Source organism: Ipomoea nil, unplaced genomic scaffold (assembly GCF_001879475.1).
Source record: "Ipomoea nil cultivar Tokyo-kokei standard unplaced genomic scaffold, Asagao_1.1 scaffold2705, whole genome shotgun sequence".
Lineage (NCBI taxonomy): Eukaryota > Viridiplantae > Streptophyta > Magnoliopsida > Solanales > Convolvulaceae > Ipomoea > Ipomoea nil.
In genome coordinates, this window is record NW_017619133.1 from 1,542,832 (window position 1) to 1,564,719 (window position 21,888).

General features: G+C 34.5%; 2 protein-coding genes and 1 long non-coding RNA gene across 6 annotated transcripts; 1 reads left to right on the plus strand and 2 right to left on the minus strand.

Moving 5' to 3' along the window:
- Nucleotides 1–1,159: 1,159 nt before the first annotated feature.
- LOC109156375 (F-box/FBD/LRR-repeat protein At1g13570-like) lies at nucleotides 1,160–21,401 on the minus strand. Of its 4 annotated transcripts, none has more exons than XM_019304214.1 (6): nucleotides 20,443–21,401; nucleotides 20,162–20,314; nucleotides 19,891–19,998; nucleotides 8,056–8,066; nucleotides 6,579–6,581; nucleotides 1,160–1,171 (listed from the first exon to the last, which is right to left on the minus strand). In XM_019304214.1, exons 1-3 carry the CDS (start codon nucleotides 21,232–21,234, stop codon nucleotides 19,924–19,926), a joined length of 1,020 nt encoding a protein of 339 aa, XP_019159759.1. In that variant the 5' UTR covers nucleotides 21,235–21,401; the 3' UTR covers nucleotides 1,160–1,171; nucleotides 6,579–6,581; nucleotides 8,056–8,066; nucleotides 19,891–19,923. The 4 variants fall into 4 exon arrangements, with proteins under 4 accessions (XP_019159759.1, XP_019159758.1, XP_019159757.1 ...); XM_019304213.1 differs by having other exon boundaries at nucleotides 19,891–20,002; XM_019304212.1 differs by lacking the exons at nucleotides 1,160–1,171; nucleotides 6,579–6,581; nucleotides 8,056–8,066 and having other exon boundaries at nucleotides 19,502–20,002; nucleotides 20,162–20,317; nucleotides 20,446–21,401.
- On the minus strand, nucleotides 6,389–8,020 carry LOC109156379 (F-box/FBD/LRR-repeat protein At1g13570-like). Its single transcript, XM_019304225.1, has 4 exons — nucleotides 7,352–8,020; nucleotides 7,056–7,208; nucleotides 6,564–6,927; nucleotides 6,389–6,525 (listed from the first exon to the last, which is right to left on the minus strand). The coding sequence occupies exons 1-3, from the start codon at nucleotides 7,790–7,792 to the stop codon at nucleotides 6,598–6,600; spliced, it is 924 nt and encodes a 307-aa protein (XP_019159770.1). The 5' UTR covers nucleotides 7,793–8,020; the 3' UTR covers nucleotides 6,389–6,525; nucleotides 6,564–6,597.
- LOC109156387 lies at nucleotides 12,132–14,521 on the plus strand. The gene is made up of 2 exons (XR_002050014.1): nucleotides 12,132–12,374; nucleotides 14,038–14,521. It is a non-coding gene; the product is annotated as an uncharacterized LOC109156387 (long non-coding RNA).
- Nucleotides 21,402–21,888: the final 487 nt, after the last annotated feature.

Below are 21,888 nucleotides of genomic sequence, written 5' to 3' on the forward strand. Positions count from 1 at the left end.
TTTTAACGCAAGTGCACATAGAATTGTTTAACACCATCCTAGTTTCCATGGATTCAATCTATTAGAATTTTTGCACATAATGACACACACAGATCAACCTAAGTGCACGCCAGTTCATGGTCACAATATATAATTCTTCACATTATGGCAAACTCAGTTTTATCCAAGTGCACAACCTCATCTTTAGCATCATCATGGTTTACGCGTATTCGATTTATCAGTATTTTTGCACATTATGGCACTCACAATTCAACCTAAGAGCTACATTCTATATACTATTTTTTCCAATCTAATTTAATTTTAATTTATTAATAAAGATAAAGAAAAGTAAATGATATAATAGTTGGTAAAGTATGAATAATAATAATAATAATAATAATAATAATAATAATAATAATAATAATAATAATAATAATAATAATAATAATAATAATAATACTAAAATTAAAATAATTTGAACCATTCATTTCAACGAATAATTACACTAATATTTTTTTAGTTAATGTTAGGGACCTAACTTTATTGGCTCTTATTATTAGGTTTGTAGATAGATGTAGATGTAGATGTAGATTATTCTTAAAATGTTCTATACTTTAAATATAAATTCCGTTTAAAAAAAACAAAACTCACTTGAATACTATCTTCATTTTTATGTTATTATTTCTTATTTTTATAAAAAAAAATAAAAATTTTCCAAATATTATGGCACACTCAATTTTTTCCAAGTGCACAATGTTATCTTTAACATCATCATGGTTTACGCGAATTTGATCTATCAGTATTTTTGCACATTATGGCACACACAGATCAACCTAAGAGGTACATTCTATTATTAGTATCAATCTGCCTTCCGCAGTTACATTCTATTAGTAATTTTGCATATTTAGGCGCGCACAATGCAATATGGCACACACAATGCAGTATGGCACACACTAATCCTCTACATTATGGCATAACCATTTTAACGCAAGTGCACACAGAAGTGTATAACATCATCCTAGTTTCCGTAGATTCAATCTATTAGAATTGTTGCACATAATGGCACACACAGATCAACCTAAGTGCACGCCAGTTCATGGTCACAATAATTCTACACATTATGGCACACTCAGTTTTACCCATATGTGCATAACGTCATCTTTAACATCATCATAGTTTACGCGGATTCAATCTATCAGTATTTTTGCACATTATGACACACACAATTCAACCTAAGAGGTGCACGTTGTGTTTGAATCAGGTCTGGCACACTATGTTCATTCTGGTGCACACTCTAGAGTGGGATCTCTTTTTCCATCAAGAAACTTTAGGAACAGCTGTGTATATACGAAGTCATGCTATCACGTTTATGTCTATGTGTAAACAATTTGGTAGACAATTATTCGAACACAAACAGGTTAATAAAGAGTTCAACCAAAAAAATGTAGTGTAGAGACTTCGGGAGAGGTATGGGCACACTCTGTTATGTACAGGTGCACAATGCGAAGGCACATAGGTAGCAGTGCACACAGGTCTGTCTGTGCACTTCAGGCTTGTCGTTGGTGCCTTCATGTCCAAATGGCCTGTATTCATCCGGTATGGCACATTCTGTTCAAATCGGGTGCACACGGCAGAGAACAATATCTTTTTCAGAAAAACAACTTCATCATCAGTTGTGTAAAAATGATTACATGCTATCACAACACATACTTCCATGTGATTTGCTCTTGCCTATCCGTTTTCTCCGAGGCGCGCCGGACATCAAACCTAGTAGTGGTGGCGTAAGTTTTGTAGAACTCAATTCCTTCTTCCAATGTAGTGAACACCTGTCCCACAAAAGGCTTTTTGGCTTGTTCACACTCGGGGGTCCAGTACTTCGTTGATCGGGGTGAGATATTCATCGAACACCCGGTAGACCCCTTGGTTATAACGGCTTCACCTGTTGATGAGTGCAAAAGTATTAGTTCAATATGCAGTAAACTTATGTGGCACACATAATATTACTCTCATGCACGCTCACTAGGTTTCAGCGTTGAGATTGGCACATTATTCGCACCACAGGTGCACAATCATCCATCCCGGCTGCGTAGTTTAGTGCTCCGCCCTTTAGAGTAGGTAGGTGCACTGACGTTGTGTTGGTTGTGCACATAATGGTACACGTGGGGTTGTATGTGCACTGCCCCATAAGGGTAGATGAACACAACCATACAAGCCCATGTCGGTGAGTGCCATTCAGTGCCTAAGTGGGTGCCATTTAGTATGATAAACCCAGATGCGAAATACCAGAAGATTACAGATTGAGCATGTGTTTAATTACAGTGCTACAGGATATAATGTGTCAAAGAGGGCATGCTTACACACACCACTACCAGACCCTATCAATTTTAATTGCACAGACATCTATGGTTTCGTATTCAGATTTAGAACTTACTGTCACGATCTTCGGTTGCCACCATTCTGTCCGGCGAAGATTACTTGAACCACGAACTTGGCTGCTTGGTGATGCACTCGTCCGGCGAGATTTCTCAGGTGAATGTCGGACAAGGGTGCTGTACGTTGTTGGCATTCGCTGAATTACAGAAAGAATAGAATCCTACTCATCTACTTATCCTATATTCTAGGGATAATCTCAAACGTAATTTTAATTATTAATTCTTAGATTATGAAAAATACCATACTATCCCTTGTAATTACGTATATGAATGGTTATCCTATTAATGCTTAATTAATATAAACCACTGATTAGATAGGATTCAAAGGTTTAGATTAGTTTTATGTTCCTACCTAACATGAGTTCTTACTTGAAGGCCTCCCTATATATATATATATATATATATATATATATATATATGTATGTATGTATGTATGTATGTATGTATGTATGTATGTATGTATGTATGTATGTATGTATGTATGTATGTATGCATACATACATACATATATTTCGTGCTCATTCTAGGTAAATATTTTAATTTTTGAATTTGAAACCCCTATGCTTTTTTTTCTTTTTTTCTTTTTTTCTTTTTTCTTTTTTTTTTTTGGTTTAAACTCAAATACTTTCAATTAAGGGGTTACTTCCCTACTTTCTATCAATTGAAAAGACTATCATTATTTGTTAATGAATGTAATACAATGAGTTTAACATTATGTAGAAGCTTTTATGTCTCTTTGTGCCTCCACAAAAGCATAAATAATTTACATCTAATGAGCGTCCTTCAAAGGTGTATGTAGTGGTGCACAACTCCTTTTTGGTATCCTTCAAAAGTACACACTCTTAGTGAGTGTTTTTTTTATCATACTTAGCTTCACATTAAAATGATTTAGTGAGTAGTAATTGGACTGTGTTTTGGTAGACTTTCACAATTTAGCTCTCTAAGGATTGTTGATGCACTTAAATCACACTAACTTATTGGCATCTAAAATAAGAGGACTAGTAACGGATGCACACTATACAATACTCTAAACTCAATTCTAGATGAAGTAATTTATTAAATAAATATTCAAGAAAGTTACAATTTCATTGAAATAGAAGCCATAGTGCATATCATCATATATACAAAAATCATATAAAGATTCCAAAATAATCTATTAACTTGATGGGTCTCATACAGATTTGAAGGCGGAATATAAATGCAACAATGATAGTCAATAATAATGTGTTAACTTGGGTGATTTCAAAAATTAGATTGGCATTTTATGATATAAAAAGCGTGGTGCCAAACAAACAATAATATGTTATTAAATAATAATTCTTCATATGTAAAGACAATAAATGTACATTAAATTGAGAAGACAATATGCTTCTTCTGTGAACGGGTTGAATCCCTAATCTTAAAGGCCCCCACACCCTAGGTCAACAAAGCATCCCTAGGCCGACAGAGCATGTGGACCGGATGAAGGTAAATCATAGTAACTCAGTGGCTTAGCAGACATAATCAAATGTCTAGAAGATAATATGTTGTTGAGCCGTTTGGAGGATTGGATCTTGTATGACACACATGTACAAACCATCTAAATTCTTCAAAACATTTCTTTTATATATATATATATATATATATATATATATATATATATATATATATATATATATATAGGCTTCGAATCTGGTGCAACCCCTATACTAGATGAGATCATGAGATCTCATGATATCCATTGATTCATTTTCCATAAATGGTTGAAATTATAAGAGATTGTGAAAGTAATTAAGGATATATTTAAATCAAAAGGATTAAATAGTAATTGTAGATATAGGTTTAATTATGGATATAATTCAATTGGAATCTTAAGCATTATATTAGGGAGATTATGAATGGAAATTGATATTTTAAATTATTAGGGACCATATCAATGGTAATAATTAATTATATTTTGTACATCTGTAATTTTAAATTATGGGAAATTTTACGGTGGTGTGTGTGTGGGTGTGGAATGGTGTGTGCGTTTTATAGTTTGCCATGGTGTACACCTCCTGCTACAGAAAACCGCACATATCATTTCACACCCGCGCACACACCATCGTAAAATTCACCACAATTTAAAAAAAAAAAAAAAAAAAAAAAAAAAAAAAAAAAAAAAAAAAAAAAAACTCAACAAGCCCAATACAATATCTAATACGCACTGATTATCTACTCGAAATTCAAACGCCGATACCCAAATTAGATTCGCATATTTTTGTTTTCTTTTGGATACGTTTCGCACACGCCCGGAACTAGTAACACACAAACCAAAACGCACATACCAAAACGCATAATTTTAGGAAAAAAAAAAAACCAGCACACCATGATGTACGAGCCCTGTTACAGTAAAACGCACACACCATTCCACACACCGCCGTAAAATTACGAGTCCTGTTACAGTAAAACGCACACACCATTCCACACCCACGCACACACCGCCGTAAAATTCCGAAGAAAATCATAAGAGAGAGAAATATTGATTAAGGAGAGCTGAAATAACGCTACAAATCTTTATAAATATGGAAATAAATGAAATGGAAAGTAATAAATATAGTGCTTAAGGACAAAAAGACTCATGCTTTATCTAAAATCAGTATAACATGGGATCCAAGTGGTAATCAATATAAATCGTCAAAAAATTAAAATCAACGATCAGGGAGTGTGCTCACGGACTCGGCTGACTAGCGGGTGTGCACCGGATTCAAAATCTATATATATATATATATAAAAGATTAAGACCTAACATACTTTTAATCAAATTGTTAAAACTTAGCTATTTGAGAGGGTTGCTAATATGGTTGACATATTATATTAGCTAGAATACAACAATAATACTTTTAAGACATGGACAAAAAATTAGAACTACAATGCATCACACAATCCACAAGTTGCATTATATTCCATGGGAACTAGTAGAGCTATCAAAATGGGCCAGCCCGGCCCATATGGGTTGGCCCGTCTCGGGTTCAACTAGAAACGGGACGGGACGGGCCAACCCGTTTTTCCACGGGTTGGGATTTTCCCAACCCAACCCGTGTAGGGCGGGCTGATGGGCCAACCCGTTTTTTTTTTCTTTAAATTTACGTGATTAAAATATTTATTGTCGTATTGCTTAGGAATTGAACTCATAACCTTTAAGTTAGTAACTAAAACTATTTCCAATCAACCACATTAACCATGGTTAACAAATATGTATATACACATATAAAATTAGATTTTAGTTTTTAATATGTAATTATAATTTATTTAATTTATATTTAATAATAATATATTTTACGTGTAATATTTTTTATTTGTAATTATAATATATACTATTAAGTTATAAAGTTTATAAAATATATATTTTATTACTTTATGTAGTTTATATAATAAATAAATTTTAAATTAATATTTATATAACGATACAATTAATTGTATTAATTAATATAGATATATATTTAGTAATGCTTGTGAATGATGTAAATAGATATATAATTATATTAAAATATTCAACATGTGTTCTTAGTGTAATTGGTTTCAATAGTAATAATTTGATAACTTAAGTAAAAGGTCAGGGGTTCAAGTCTTGTTAACAACAATGTTTTTAAATATTAATAAAATACCCAATTATACAACACATTTTTAAATATTAATAAAATACCCAATTATACAACACATTTGGAAGTGGGTGGGGATACGGGTTATACGGACCGGCCCGTGTAACCCACGGGCCAATCCGTATAACCCGTATCCCCACCCACGGGTTACACGGGACGGGCTGGAAATCCTCCAACCCAGTCCGTATAAAATACGGGTTAAACGGGTCCAACCCGACCGTTTTGATAGCTCTAGGAACTAGGGCCATCAAAATGGAATCACCGTTGCATTAAAGTCATATGAAACACTTGGCTAAACAGTAAGAACTCACATCACATGGAATCACCGTTGCATTAAAGTCATATGAAACACTTGGCTAAGCAGTAAGAACTCACATCACATTATCTGAAGTAAAATTTAGAACAATTAACTGAAGGAAAAACTAAAGAATGATATTCTTGGACTCTAATCAACACCTTAGGAAACAAGCTAAGGTACCATCCTCATCTTACAAAACATTATTGCAACTTCCACCGCAACCGTTGCTTACAATTCTAAGTTGAATACGAACTGAACCCATGGAGTTTCACAATACAATAATTTGTGCTTTCGGAGATGCACGAGGGAAGCACAACAACTCCCTTTGGAATTTTATCACCTTATTGTATTGCGGATCAACAAAATAATATTCCTGAATAACAACACTCTCTAGTTTAGGGGATTTTGAGAGCAACATTTTCACAAAAAACAATTCGACTGTGGATCCACAAAATCGATTAATCTTGATTGTTTTAAGCATTTTTAAATCTTGATTAACAATACAATTGTCTGGATCCTCCTTCAAAAGTCGTAAAACAACTTCTATGTCATCATCTTCTATGTCATCTTCATCTTCTATGTCATCTTCAGGGCCCGTCTACAACACAACAACAAATAAAAAATAAATAAATAAAAAAACATGAACAACCATGAGGATGTTAAGAAAACAAAAATCATGATTGCCAAATGTATACTATATATAGGTTTCTGTCTTACAATACTTACTGTTTTAATATCTAGTTCACATAGGTTTGGAGATATTTGAAGCAACTTCAAAACACCCATGAGCTGTTTTTCATTGGCAAACTTTATAGCATCCAGTTTGATTACTTGCAGATTTATTGCGGTTGGGAAGGACGCTATTTCAACATCTTCCCACTTATTTAAAAACAAAAAAAAAAAAAACAAAAAACAAAAAATAGAATATAAGTTTTGAAAGAACTCTATCAAACCAGAAGGCAAGAATATTTAATCTGTCAATACTAGATATAGTCCATATATGAAGGAAGAGAGATTCTCACCAATATGCAGTTATGATCCAAGCAAAGAACCTTAATTGTTTCCAAATGAAGTGCAAGCCATCTGGATTCAGCTTCAGGTCTAAAACCAAAAATAGACAAGTTTTCAAGTTTTGGAGCTCTGAACTTAAAATTACTGATCCCGTCACAACGAATGAATTTCAGCTTCTCAAGATTAGGAATGCTAGACCCAATTCCATTAACATTATGATTAAAAACAATATCATAGAAAATTAATGAAGTGACACCGGGAAGAATAGAAGGAGCATTTATAATTGGGCAATCAAAACCCAAACCTTTGAGTGTCAGCTGCTTGATTGTGGGGCACGAGACTATACAAAATGGCAGCTTATATTGAGGGTCACAAAGAGATATGTCAAGTTCCTCAATGCCATTTCTTGACAGATAAAGCCACCACTGATCCAAATCCGACTCCAACAACATATGATCAACTGTGGCACTATGGTCTAGGCTAAATTTCTTAATGGGTCGAGCATGCTGCAAGAGAATGTAAGTTATTATTTTACAAGGAACGAATCTTTCACCACTACATTGTAGGATATCCCAGAAGAAGTCATCATCGAAAGTAAACCGCCCAAGTCGCAACCAAACATGATTCCAGTGTGTTGAGAGCAGAGCAGTTCTGGCAGCATCTCGGGTGGGCAAACACTCCAAAATTCTCAGCTTTAACTCTAAGGGCAGCTCACTTATTAAATCTCTACGTGCATGATCCGCTACCATTTCGAGTCGCAGACGTTGAGCCATTAAATTGAAAGAACAATGAGGTGTCAGTCGAAATCAAAAGCTAAAATCTTTCTATTCTTCAACAAGATTTTGTATTTCGCAAATAAAATGAAATTTGGAAGAGTTGGGAAGAAATCAGAGATTGGGGGAAAAGTGACTGAAACCATCTGCATCCGCTTCGGATTTTCTTCGACAACAAGTCGCCATTAAACTGGAAACAGAAGTTCAAATCGCTAGATTTCCATTCCAATTCAGCCCACAAGGTTTTGGAAACAAAAGAAATTTGGAAAAAAAAGAGAGATTAGGGAAAGTATCAGTAACCCTTGCCTGTTGTACCGTCTGGAAGAATATTGGGAAACTTGGCAAATTATATCGTGCACCAAGGCGCACAATCTCTGACCCAAAATTACGTCATTTTGTATTTTTTTTTTAGAAATTTCGTTTATCGTGTCTGATGTTAACTTCTTAAAAAAAAAAAAAATTCTCATGTTTTAAATGTACATAATTGTGTAATAAAATATACATAATTGTATAACAGAATACACATACACTTTTTTGAAAGGATAATACACATAATCTAACATAATACATAATGCACATAAACTCCTAACATGATACACATAAACTCTTAACTCTTAAAAAAAAACATTCCATGTTTTGAATTAACATAATTGTATAATAGAATGTACATAATTGTATAACATAATACACATACACTCCGTCGCGTCAACTCCTCACACAACTTAACAAAACGACGTCGTTTTGGGAGGGCGGGACGCACAATGTATTGTACGCCCTGGTGCACAATATAACGATTGGGGAAACTTCAGTCGTTATATCGTGGACCGCGGTGCATGTGCACCGTGGTCAAAACGGCTAAAGAAACGGCGCGCCGTCAGTTTTAACGGAGCGTGCATTTTGTATATGTTAATTACCAACTGACACTATAGTATATCTAAACCGACACTGCCTCACGTATTATTTTTATATTATCAAATTAAACTGCAGTTTTATCAAAATGATACTGTAGTTGTGGTGAAATGAAACTGCAGTGTATATAAAATGAAACTGAATAACATTTCACATATTTGAGTGTATATTGTACAATGAAGCTGTAATTATATCAAAATGATCATGTAGTTGTGTTTTAATAAAACTATAATGTATATAAAATCAAATTAAATAACATTTTCACATATTTGAGTCTATAAATATCGAATGAAACTGTAGTTATATCAAAATGAAACTGTAGTTGTGTTGAACTAAAACTGCAGTGTATACAAAATGAAACTGAATAACAGAGTTACTTTTTTGCGGAAGGGTGCGGAACGACGGGAAACAGATACCATTTCTTTTCATTAAACAAAACGACGTCGTTTTGATGTGCGGTGCATAATCGATTATACACCGCGGTGCACGATATAATTAGTTTGTGCCTTTGGCGGCAACAGAGACAAATTATTGTGTGGACCATGGTCCACATTATTAATATACTAAATATATATTATTTATGTATTAAATGTATATTATATAAAATAATTTACTTTTCCTAAATATAATATATATTATTATAATACCAAAAATACATTATTTTTGCACTAAATGTACATTATTTTATAATATACAAAATGTGGTCCACACAGCTTGTGTAGGCCATGGTCCACAGAATAATGATTGGCCAACAGAGGGTTAATATTGTTGACTTGTTGTTGGCCCACTAATTGGCCCAATATTATTTATGTCGCAAATTATATCTTGGACCATAATCCACATTGTAGGGTGACAATCATTATTCCATGGACCATGGTCCACATATTTGTGTGAACCATAAATAAAAAGTACATTTTTAATATATTTAAAATACATTATTTGTATGCATAAAATACATTATTTGAAAAAAAAATTGATTTTTTATATATTATCAAATAGTGTGCATTTTGTACACAAATAATGTACTTTTAGTATATTAAAAATGTATATTACATTCATGGTTCATACAACTATGTGGACCATAGTCCACACAATAATATGCTGAATCCTTATCCAAAATGACATCATTTAATATTAAGTTATTAATGGCATCAATTAGTGTATCATATTATCATGTTTAATATTTGTTCATAACATTTGTTCTAAGGCTCTGTTTGGCAAACCTACCTGAAAAGTTATAAACTAGGAGTTGAAAGCTGAAAAGCTATAAGCTCGGAGCTGAAAACTGAAGAGCTGTTAAGCTAGCTGTTATGATTGAAAGTGTTTGGTAAAATTAGATTTTTGATAAACTGATAAATGTAAAAAGACTAAAAATGGCATCTTCATAAAATTTAAATTAGTTTGTTTACATATTAAAATTTAACATTTTGTTTTTAAAAAATTAACATTTTGAAATAAAACTATTATCGTAATCATGATTATCTAACATCTCATAATGAAATAGCAATATTGTTGCAAATCTCATAATAATAATAATAATAATAATAATAATAATAATAATAATAATAATAATAATAATAATAATAATAATAATAATAATAATATTTGCGGTGAAAGTTGCGGATAAAGGAGAAGAGAAAATGATTTTAATTGGGAAAGGTAAATTATGTCATTTCTTTAAAATAATAAGGATAAAGATGGAAAAAAAAGTTAAGAAGCTAGGAGCTTATTTTGAGAACATTACCAAACAGGGCTTATAGCTTATTAGTAGATTAAAATAAGCTATAAGCTCCAAAATACGCTCTGCCAAACAAAGCCTAAATGTTCATAAACTTGGCTTAGTTTACATAAATACTAAATTGCATATTGAAAATTATGTAAATCCATTTAAGGATTATGTTTTAGTTTTAATTTATTTGCTTTTTAATTTGTATATATTAAAGTTATGGAATAAGGGTTAAATTAACCACTGAACGAAACCTAAAAGTGCAATTAGACCACTGTACTAAAAAAGATTGCAATTACACCATTCAACAAGTCAAATGTGTGCAATTTTACCGACTAGCAGGTAAACGCCCTATCCTTCCGGTTACCTGGTGACATGGACGTTGAGTTGGCAATTATTTCCCTTTTCTTTCTTATTTCTTCCATTGAAATTTCTACTCTCTCTCTTCTTATCACAACCCAATTGACCTTCACGACGGTTTTAGCTCTCTTTATCAATGCACAGAGGTTCATGCCTTATGACCTTCACCGCAGTGATGTCGACCTTCAACTCCGTCGTGTTTCTCACATTTTCCCTTTTCCTTCTGGTGTTCGACAACGATAGTGGCAGATCCCTGGCGACATCTGTCAACTCCGCCGCCGCCAACGTTCGTTTCATGTTAGGGGCTCTGTTCACAGTTCACGGTCGATACCACGGCTTCTTTTGCGTTACTGTCCTCGTTAAAGGAACTCGCGTTCGAGAAGGTGATTATTAGGGCTGATGTGGAATCGTATGAAGCCATGACGGAGGCGTTGAAGAGTTTGAGCGCGGCGGTCTGTGCTTGGTTTTCAGCATATGTTGATGCATGCTTGGTTTTCACAGAGAATACATCTTCTGTTGGGAGAAAATGATCAAATTTTCAAGGTAGAGCTAGCTAAAGACATGAAAGAGTAAGTTTTTTGTACAATATCTGACACTCAAATAACACTATATATAATGAACTAGTGACCTATAATTCCCATTTGAATGGACTCATGAACAAAACAAGGGAATAGGTCAAACTCTAACCAATCAAAAGATTGCCTATATATAGCATTTCATTGCTAAGTAGACACGCACAAGAACATTGAGATTATATAAGCAGTAATAAGCTTAACGTGTGTATATATATATATATATATATATATATATATATATATATATATATATATATATATAGATTTACATTCAGGTAAAAACACATCTTAAAATACAAACCTGTGGACAAGATGGGGTCGTTGGATGGTGAGATTGGATGGTTCTAATTTATTGCGCTATCTGTTTTGTTTTCACGGTAAGCATTTTAAGTTTTTATGTTTAGGGGGTTATTTTTGGTATTTTGCTAACGGGTATAACCTAGTCAAATTAGTCTTATTTCCAGGTTTCACGGGCACGATTCTTTTGTTCTCGTCTGTCCGAGTATCGAAGGCTCTCCTTGCGTTGTAGGCTTCCTCGCTTCGCGCCGTTTTCGTCGATTCTTCCTTCTATTTTCACTTCCACGTAGTGATGGTAATCAGTGGGGGCCGTGGCTTATCAAAGAGGCGGTGACCACCGGAGAAAGATGTCGGGCGAGGTACATGTTGACTTCTTCTTCCGCGTTTTTTTTTGGTGGGTTCTTGTGTTTTGTGCGGTTTTTGTCTTCTTTGTTGGGGGTTTGTTTGTTTGTAGGCATCTCATGCGTTTTGGGGGTTGTGGAGTGCGGTGGTTGCCGGTTTTGCTCGGAATTTGGAGCTAGGGTTTTGTATTTGGGAATTTTTTGCATGGATTAGATGATTTAATTTCCATATGTTTTTTATTGTGATGATTTAGATAATGTTAGTTTGATTATTTTCTGCCTATTTTTTATGCCTAGTTAATGCTTCATTGTTTCAAAGTTTAGAGTTCAATCTTTTGTTTGTTTTTAGTAAGTTCTTAAATTTTTGCTCTTTCTGTAATCTGTTCATGAATTCAAATTTTTAAGACTTAAATCTTTTATCTCTATTCTGATGTTTTTTTTTTTTTTTTTTAATTTGTATTCGGCTGTGGGGATGGGGGCTTAGAGGTTTGTTCTTTTTTTTTTTTTTTTTTTTTTTTTTTTTTTTTTTTTTTTTTTTTTTTTTTAAATTGTATTCGGTCGCGGGTATGGTGGCTTGGAGGGTTGCCGAAGCTGTTGAGTTGGGGTGTTTTTTCCTCTTTTATCTCTCTCTTATGTGTATCCTTAAAAATGGTGTAAAAATACAGTGGAGAAATACGGTGGAGAAATATGTTCTTATTTCTCCATTGTATTAGTGTTTGCTGTCGTTTTTAATTTTGTTTAAGAGTTATAAAATGAAGAAGGTGAGAGGATGAGTTGTTGTTTTTGGGCTCATGACTGTCTGCCATTAATCTGTTTTTTTTTTTCTTTTTATTTCTTACTCTGCCATGTGGGTTGGAGGCTGGGGGGTTTGATTGTGTTGCTGATTTGGATTGTTTTTTGCAATGCTATAGTTTTATGTCTCTTTTCAATTACATAATCATTTTATGACTTTTTTTTTGTGGTATCTCAAACCGCTTATGGTTTCTGTGTTACGTATTTGTATTGTTTATCCCAGTTGTGTGGTTGCCATTTATGCTGTTTAGTATCTCGTTTTTGCATTCTGTTTCACTTGGAGGCTTAGGTGTGTGTGGGGTGATTCACTTTTATTTTATTTGTAGTTCAGAAGTTTATTTAGAAAGGAGTGAGATATATATTTATATTTGTCAGAATATTGGTTGTTTGACTCTGTTGTGTGTCTTATTGTATGAGTTCAGAAATCAAACAATATAATAATGGCTGGTTTTGTCCTTTTTCTTTGACCGGATTTTCATGGGGGGTGGTGGAATGGGGTAGTGGCCGGATTTTGGCTGGATTTTCATGCTTGGGTTTTCTGTTTGAGGTTTTATGTTTTATGGTGGATTGGATGAATTAGTTGCTATGGGTTTGTAAATCTGATTCTTAAATGGTGTAAGTTTTTTTTTTCCTTGTTGTTTATGATGCTAGAGAACGGTCTACATGCGTCCAAATTTTAGAGTCTGTTTTTGTTGTTTCTTTTTATTCAGTTTGTAAATGTGTGCTCTTTTATTCATTATTTATTTGCTATTTTCGTTTGCAGTTGTAGAATACAGATTAAGCAGAATGTGTTCTCTGCTGTTACATTTGGGTTATTATTATATGGCGTAGGTTGTGTGCATGCCTTTCTGTGTAGTTGTGCTCGTCTGGTTAGATGCCCTATTTGATATTTTTTTCTTTCTCCTTTGTGTGTTTTTTTGGCAGGGAGTGTTTAAAAGGGAATGTGGTTACTAAGACCACGGTGTCGGGTGGCCCGGTTTGTGCGCCCCCGGTTAAAGCGGTGCGTCCCGTTAAGCCTTCTGGAGTTTCTATCCCCGTTGTTGCTGCTCGGCTTCATTATCAACCGTCCGGCACTTGTGAATCAGTTGTGTTTCCCATGCCTGACCTTCTGGAGGATGCTTTGATAGTTAACTGGTTGTTGGGGGGAAACATGTTAGTATAGTGGTTTTCTTTGTTATCGTGGGTTGCATTCTGTATTTAGTTACGTCTGTTTTGGGTTTTTGCTATTGTGTGCACACGTATATTGCAAACTATGCTCACTATAGTTTTTGGTCATACTACCTTTGTGCATACAGATACGTTTGTTTGTGCACAATCTTCTTGTGCACATTTTACTTGTTGATGCTACTGTAACGTCACACAAGCAGTGTTTAATTAATGCTAACGTTATTTTTGGGTTGGATGGTAATAGTTATAGTGTGCGCGCGTATATCGGTTTAATTGGCACATTATTATTTTTCTGTGTGCACGGTATTTGTCGTTAGTTTTTTATCATCATTTGTTTTTACGTTATGTTTAATTAGCACATTCATATTCTTCTGTGTGCACGTGTTTATTCTAAGTGTTTGCTTGTAGTCAAGGGTAATAGATTTAGTTTTAGAACGTTACGTTGTGTATTACCCTACACCCTGTGTGCGAATATATAGTTTTCTGCGTGCGAGGAGGTTTGATATTACTTATTTTCCCGGTTTCCATACAGACGTTAATGTTCATTGTTGTGGGTTTAGTTTCGCGCATGTGTGCACTGCTTTGTACTCATTGTGTGCGCTGGTGGTGAACTTGGTGTTTGTCCTCCGAGTTGTGTGCACATACATATTTCCGTGTGTGCATTGGTTACTTGCTGTAGATTTTTTTAAATTCCAAGTTCTAAGGAATAATAAGTCTGATAAATATAACTATTCAAATAGTGTCATAAAACCAAACTAATAGCATTATTGTACTGTTTATAGAAAGATCTTATTCTATTTTGAGTCGCTTATGCCTTTGTTTGGACATGTACGGTTGTTGTGGCCTGGGGTTGCATGTCCTTTGTAATAGATTTAGTAGTGCACACATATCTGGTACGTATAACTCAGGCGTGTATAATTAACAGCAGACTAGGTGACTGGTCAATCTGTGCACACTTATAACGTAAAGGTTGCACACGCGTTACCGCAGTATGTTATCTGTTGTGCACACGGTAATATACACTTGTGCACACACGTTGTATCTTAATTGTGCAAATACCAATTTTGGTCCCACGAGTATAAGCAAAATGATAGTTTTAGTCGACATGTTTAATTCCTATCAATTTTCATCCACGACTATTGTTTTAGTACCAAAATTCATCACGCCGGTTACTTATTCTTTTAAGACATGACGAAATCAAAAAATTTTAAGGGTATTTTCATCCTTTTCAACTTAAGATCCCAAATAGAACATGAATAATGAGATTTAAGCCCTAAGATCGATATCAATTCGTAGTTCTCCCATTCATCCAACCTTAATTTGATGAAGAAAACTGTGAATTGGGATCAATTTGAAGGCTTAAATTCTTTTATTCATGCTCAAATTGAGATCTTAATTTGAAAATGAAGAAAATGCCCTTAATAATTTCATATTTCGGCATATCTGAAACGGATGGGTGACCAGTGTGATGAATTTTGGCACTAAAACAATAATCGTGGATGAAAATTGGTACTGAACAATAGGCGTATGTAGATGAAAATTGGTAGAAATTAAACTTGTGGACTAAAACTGTCATTTTGCTAATACTCGTGGGATCAAAATTGATATTTTCATGTTCAACTCTGTGTGCATAATGTTAACTATAGTGAAGCACGAATTACTGTGTATTACATGGGGGAATTCGCACGGATGCGGGATGCGTGTATTGCTATGTTGAATCCTACTATAATTGGGTTGCATTCACATGACTCCTACTATAATTGTTCTCCTTTAATTTAGGTTATAAATCATAAACATATATTTACCGTAATTAGGATATTGTTTGAATGTCTTATATGCCCTTACAATCATTAATCACGATCCTGGCTTCCTATTCACTCCTTAAATCTAATCCATTAATCTAATCTAATCTAATAGCTCATATTTGTTCACAAGTTTGTATTTTAAGGAGGTTTGATGTGAATGCAACCCTATATATATATATATATATATATATATATATATATATATATAAAAGCAAGACAACCTTTAAAGGCATAAGATAAGGAAGGCAGACCACCTGGTTCACCTGGAGCAACCTTGCTTCTACAACAAGTGTCTCAAGAAGTCCCTTGTTTCCCTCCAACTAGATAAAGCCCAAAAGTGATGACAAGTTTCAGTTCCATCCTAAATATCAAAACGTATGATTTTTATTTTTTTTTAGCAGACTGTGCTGGTCACGACAACGTGGCTGTTCTGGAGCGGGGAGTGGAAGAGTTTGAGCGCAGAAATGGAGGGGTATAAGCAAGGGGTGGTTTCCTACTTTGTGAACGTGGTTGGAATGGCTGTTACGTGTCAGGCGTACTACGTTGGCTCCATTGTCTTGACTTTTAAAGTTTCGTCGTTTTTATTCAACGTTGTTATTTGGTCGTCGTTTTTATGGAACGTTGTTATCAGGTTAGCCACTCCGGTGATTCCATTTTTGTCTGTGGTTTTCTTGCAGCTCCGCTCAGGGAACCGGCGACAACCGTGGTGTTCTTCTATGGCTGATAGAACAGATTTAGCAGAGAAATGTTTCCAATGCTTTGGTCCTGATACATGCCACAGCGTGACCGGCATGGCGGCTTCGTAGTAAATCCCGATGGCTTGGTTTGATAAGAGGAGTAATAGAGGTTGTGAAAGTTGATTGACTCGGTGGTGTGGCAGTAAGATTATGGAGGAGAAGAGAGGTGGTAGACACTAAGACTCTAAGAGGCGCTGTGGGATCATATCTGATAAACTTTTTTAGAAGTTTCAATGGGAAAGACAGGCTTTTAGGAAGAAATGGGAAAGAAAAAGAAAATAATTGCCAGCTCAGCGTACAAGTCACCAGGTAACCGGAAGGAGAGGGAGCTTACCTGCTAGCTGGTGAAATTGCACCCATTTGACTTGTTGAAGGGTGTAATTGCAATCTTTTTTAGTACAGTGGCCTAATTGCACTTTCAGGTTTCGTTCAGTGGCTAATTTGACTCTTAATCCTAAAGTTATTATCTAGATTATGTCGGAATGATATAGAATCCGCGAACGTACTTCTGATATTATTGATAAGCCCGCATGGACAGTTCAACTAGTTATAGAGGTAAAAGTTGAAAAGAAGGATATTATTGATAATATCTTGGAATATAATTTTTACCAAGAAGTTGTTGGAATTGTTGCATTGTCCACGGGTGGAGAGATATTTGATGGCAATTTATATCGTGCACCACGACGTACATAGTAATGTGCGCACATGCACAAAACGTCGTTGTTTCAATTGCTATTGACGGGGATTGACGTAACGGGCGCCACTCTGTCCGTTCAAACGGATCAAACCCCATTATATGTATTCAGTTAAAAGTTTTTGTGTATTGCATGCGTTATGAGTTTGTGTATTCAGTTAAGAGTTTATGTGTATTATGTTAAAAGTTTATGTGTATTTTGTTAAGAGTTTATGTGTATTATGTTAAGAGTTTGTGTATTATGTTATGAGTTTATGTCTATTCTGTTAAGAGTTTATGTGTATTATGTTATGAGTTTATGTCTATTATGTTAAGAGTTTATGTGTATTATGTTATGAGTTTATGTCTATTATGTTAAGAGTTTATGTGTATTATGTTAAGAGTTTATGTGTATTATGTATTATGTTAGATTATGTATATTCTGTTATGAGTTTATGTGCATTTTTAACAGTTTTTTTTTTTGAACAATGCATCAAAACGACATCGTTTTGGGAGGCGCAGGACGCACATTGTTATGTGCACCGTGGTGCACGATATAACGATTGATATTTGATCAAGTCTTACACGATTCAACGTTGAAAATTTTTTATTTGACTACACTTACGATTATAATTTATAACTATGTTGGTAATTATGTTTTGTCATTTGCTGGGTTTTATGTAATTAACAAAATTATCCTGTAGCACAATGGACTTAATGAGACACGTCCAACGACTGTGGAAGATAGTAGTCCATCATATGATACTGATAACTTGTAATATTCAGTCACACAAAAAGAAGTTGATGAAATGCATTCTATTACATGCTTCTGCCTTGCATATTCTCTTGCCTTACATTGAAGAGATTACATCTTTATCGAGTATGTGTTGATTTAACTCAAATTTTTAATTGTTGCATATTTTGAATGCAACTTCACTTCTTTGTTTTGAATATGTTGATTGGAAAATGTTATGTGTACTCCCATTTTTTACTCACACACACAAAATCTTGATATAAACATTCGTATTGCGATCCACATGGAAAAAATAGCTTATCAAAACCCGCCACATCAATGTAAAAAATTGAGAAAATAAGATTTGGGAGTACATAGAATAGAACTTATATATGTTGATTTTGATCTGTAAGTGTTGTGGAATTTGTTGTTGATGCCTCTCATTCATATAAACTAATTTACTTAAAGTAAGAAAAGGCAGCATAATTAAAGTAATTTATTAACAAACCGGATTAAGCCCCTTCTAAACCAGGTTGATTCCGAACTTCAAACTGTCTTTGTCCCCGGGAGATTGATAACAGATAATATTATGCTAGCTTATGAAGTCAAATCATTATCTAAATAGGAAACGTCGAGGTAAAATTGTTTTAAAAAATTAGGGATGATTCTTCTATCAATAATGAGCTCCCTTTTAACCAAGGACCTTGTAGTCCAATGGTACCACATTACCACGGATCTTTTAACAACAAGAAGGATGCAGGTACCTACTCTTTGCCAACTTTGTAATGGTGATGATGAGTCCACATATCATTTGTTTGTTAGATGCCCACTGGCTAGAAGCTATTGATTAGGATAATATAGATATATAGGGGGTATCAAAAATCTATCTGACAGTGAGGCTTGCATCTTGATTAATCTCAGTCTGCTGGAAACTATGGGACGCAAGGAATGAAAAAAAGATTGGAATCCCATTGTACTCTCTGCGCAAAATATTACTACTGGAGCACAGGTTTTTCTTCATCAATGGCAACAAGTTAATTGTCTTCCCTCTAGAGATAACACTAGCTTAGAGAAATAGCTAGAGACTTTTGTAATTTCCGCTTTTTGTTTGTTAAACTGTCCGCGAATAGGGTCGCCCACTTGCTAGCTCGGGAGACCTTATCTAAGCCTGATTGTTTGGACTGTTTCTTGGTCCCTTTTTCCTCTATTGCTCTGTACTAGAGCTTGACTCTCTTTAATCTAATATAATATTTCGTTTCTTCAAAAAAAAACAAACAAAAGCAAATAGAGGGACATTGTTGGAGTTTGTGCTTGCTGATTACAAATACCTTATGCTGAACAACTTAGTAAACATTTCAACATCAAACATTGCTTAGATTTCTAACTTGCACCAGAATAGAACTCATGGAGATTCACAATACTAAGTTTATGAAAGGCTAAAACCATGGGTATCCAACCAGTCCTCACGCATAGTCTCATAGTTATTGCCCGTGGAGACAATTTGTGCGTTTGGAGATGCACGAGGGAAGCATTCCAACTTCCTTAGAACTTTGCTCACCTCGGAGGCATTCATATCCCAAGACTTCATGATAACAACTTTCTCTAGGCTAGGGGATTTTGAGAGCAATATCTTCATAAAAAGCATTTTGAGTGCGGACTCACTGAATGATTCAATCTTGATTGTGTTAAGCATCTTCAGCTCCTGAATACTAAAGCAACCTTTTGGATCCTCCAAAAGTCTTGACGCAGCTTCTTTGTCATCCCTCCTACCTGACTATAACTCGAGAAGAAATGAAAGACACAACTGTGAGGACATTTGAAAAAGCAAAACAAGATGAATAATGTGTGATTGCAATATATATATATATATATATATATATATATATATATATATATATATATATATATATATATATATATATATATACTCAACCTCATTTGCCATAATTCCCAGTTCACATAGGTTGGGACATTTTTGAACCAATTGCATAGCAACCGCGAGCTGCTTCCCAAAACCAAAACTTAATTCATATAGCTTCATCACTTGCAGATTTATTGCAGTTGAAAACATAGATACATCCATACACTTGAGAAATAGCAATAAAGAAACAAAATTAGCCACCACAATAACTTTTAACAACCCAGAAGCTAAGGTAAAGAATTATATGTATCCATATATCCATTTGCATAAAGTAGAATGAGTTAGATTCTCACCCGCAACGAAAAGCCACACAACCAAAGAGTCTTAATAGCTTTCAAATGTGGTGCCAGCCATCTGGACTCAACCACATCTTTAATGGAATCAATAACAGACAAGATTTCAAGCTTTGGAGGGCTGATCTCAAATTTATTGATCCCATCACAAAGTTCCAAGGCCAGCTTCTCAAGTTTTGGAATACTAATACTAGAGGCAATTCCATGAACACTGCGCTTAAATTTAACAGCGAAGAAAGCTAAAGAAGTGACATTGGAAAATATACCAACAGCATTTACAGGCAAATAAATAAAGAGAGAGCGGACTATCAGTTGCTTAATTGTCCTGCAAGAGAGTAAACAAAATGGCAGCTTATATTCCTCCACATAACTCGCTAAAGATATGTAAAGTTCCTCCACACCATTTCTTGACAGAAAAAGACACCACTTATCGAAATCACACTGCTGCGGCTTAGGATCAATTGATGTCCTTATCTGTAGAGTAAATTTCTTAACAGGCCCAGCACGGAAAAAGAGGATATTATTGATTATGTTCACGAGGGTTCTACCGTCATCATCTTGGCACCGTTTCTGTTGGACACTTTGCAGGAATTTCAGATCGAATGCAAGCCGGCCATGCTGCAACCAAACATCATTCCAGTGCGTTGAGAGTAGAGCAGTTTTGGCAGCGTCTCGGGTGGGCAAACATTCCAAAATTCTGTCCTTTATCTCTACCGGCAGCTCACTTATTAAATCCCTTTTAGGCTTTATAGCATTCAGTGATGAGGTTTTGAATCGCCGAGGACGAACCATTAAATTCGAGAAAAAATTGGCGATTCTGCTCTACTTTTTTCGGGGTCAGCAAGTCGAAATCAAAAGCTAAAATCCCCTTCCATTCTTCTGCTGCAAAATTTCGTAAAGAAAGGGAAATTTGGGAAGACAAAAGAGATTGGGGGAGCTGAGAAGGGACAGAAACCCACACCTTTGTAGCGTACTCTGATGTTTGGTTTAATAGTTGTATTTATATTTATATATCTAAACTAGTATCCGTGTTGGACTTCCATTCGAAAGGTTGTGAGTTCGAGTCTTAGTGGAGGTGTTATTAGTTCTTTGTGTTTTAGGTTGAGAAAGTATATGAACTGATACTACATTATAATAGAGCCAGTAGCATTCAAAAAAATCTAAACTAGTATCGTGCGATGCACGGCCTATAAATTTGTAGTAGTTAATGTTAATTTTATTTTATTTTTACATTTTAAAGTATATTATGTATATTGTAAATAATAGAATTGACAGTTACATACGTTCATATGGAAATAATTATTATATAAATAAATATCCTGCCTTTTAATATACTATTTTTATATACATGATAATTAATTTCATAATTACAAATAAAAACTCTTAATTGCAGGGAGACTTTTGCGATATTCCAATCTACCAAATAATTTTAAAATAATTTATTAC

Coding starts and splice junctions, on each gene's coding strand:
- LOC109156379 (XM_019304225.1), bottom strand. CDS start 7,792: ATGTTGTTGGAGTCGGATTTGGATCAGTGGTGGCTTTATCTGTCAAGA. Junction 7,209..7,351: donor TGGATCATAACTGCATATTG/GTGAGAATCTCT, acceptor TTTTTAAATAAG/TGGGAAGATGTTGAAATAGC. Junction 6,928..7,055: donor GTGAACTAGATATTAAAACA/GTAAGTATTGTA, acceptor GTTGTGTTGTAG/ACGGGCCCTGAAGATGACAT.
- LOC109156375 (XM_019304212.1), bottom strand. CDS start 21,234: ATGGTTCGTCCTCGGCGATTCAAAACCTCATCACTGAATGCTATAAAG. Junction 20,318..20,445: donor GGTTGTGTGGCTTTTCGTTG/CGGGTGAGAATC, acceptor TTGCTATTTCTC/AAGTGTATGGATGTATCTAT. Junction 20,003..20,161: donor TGGGAATTATGGCAAATGAG/GTTGAGTATATA, acceptor CTCGAGTTATAG/TCAGGTAGGAGGGATGACAA.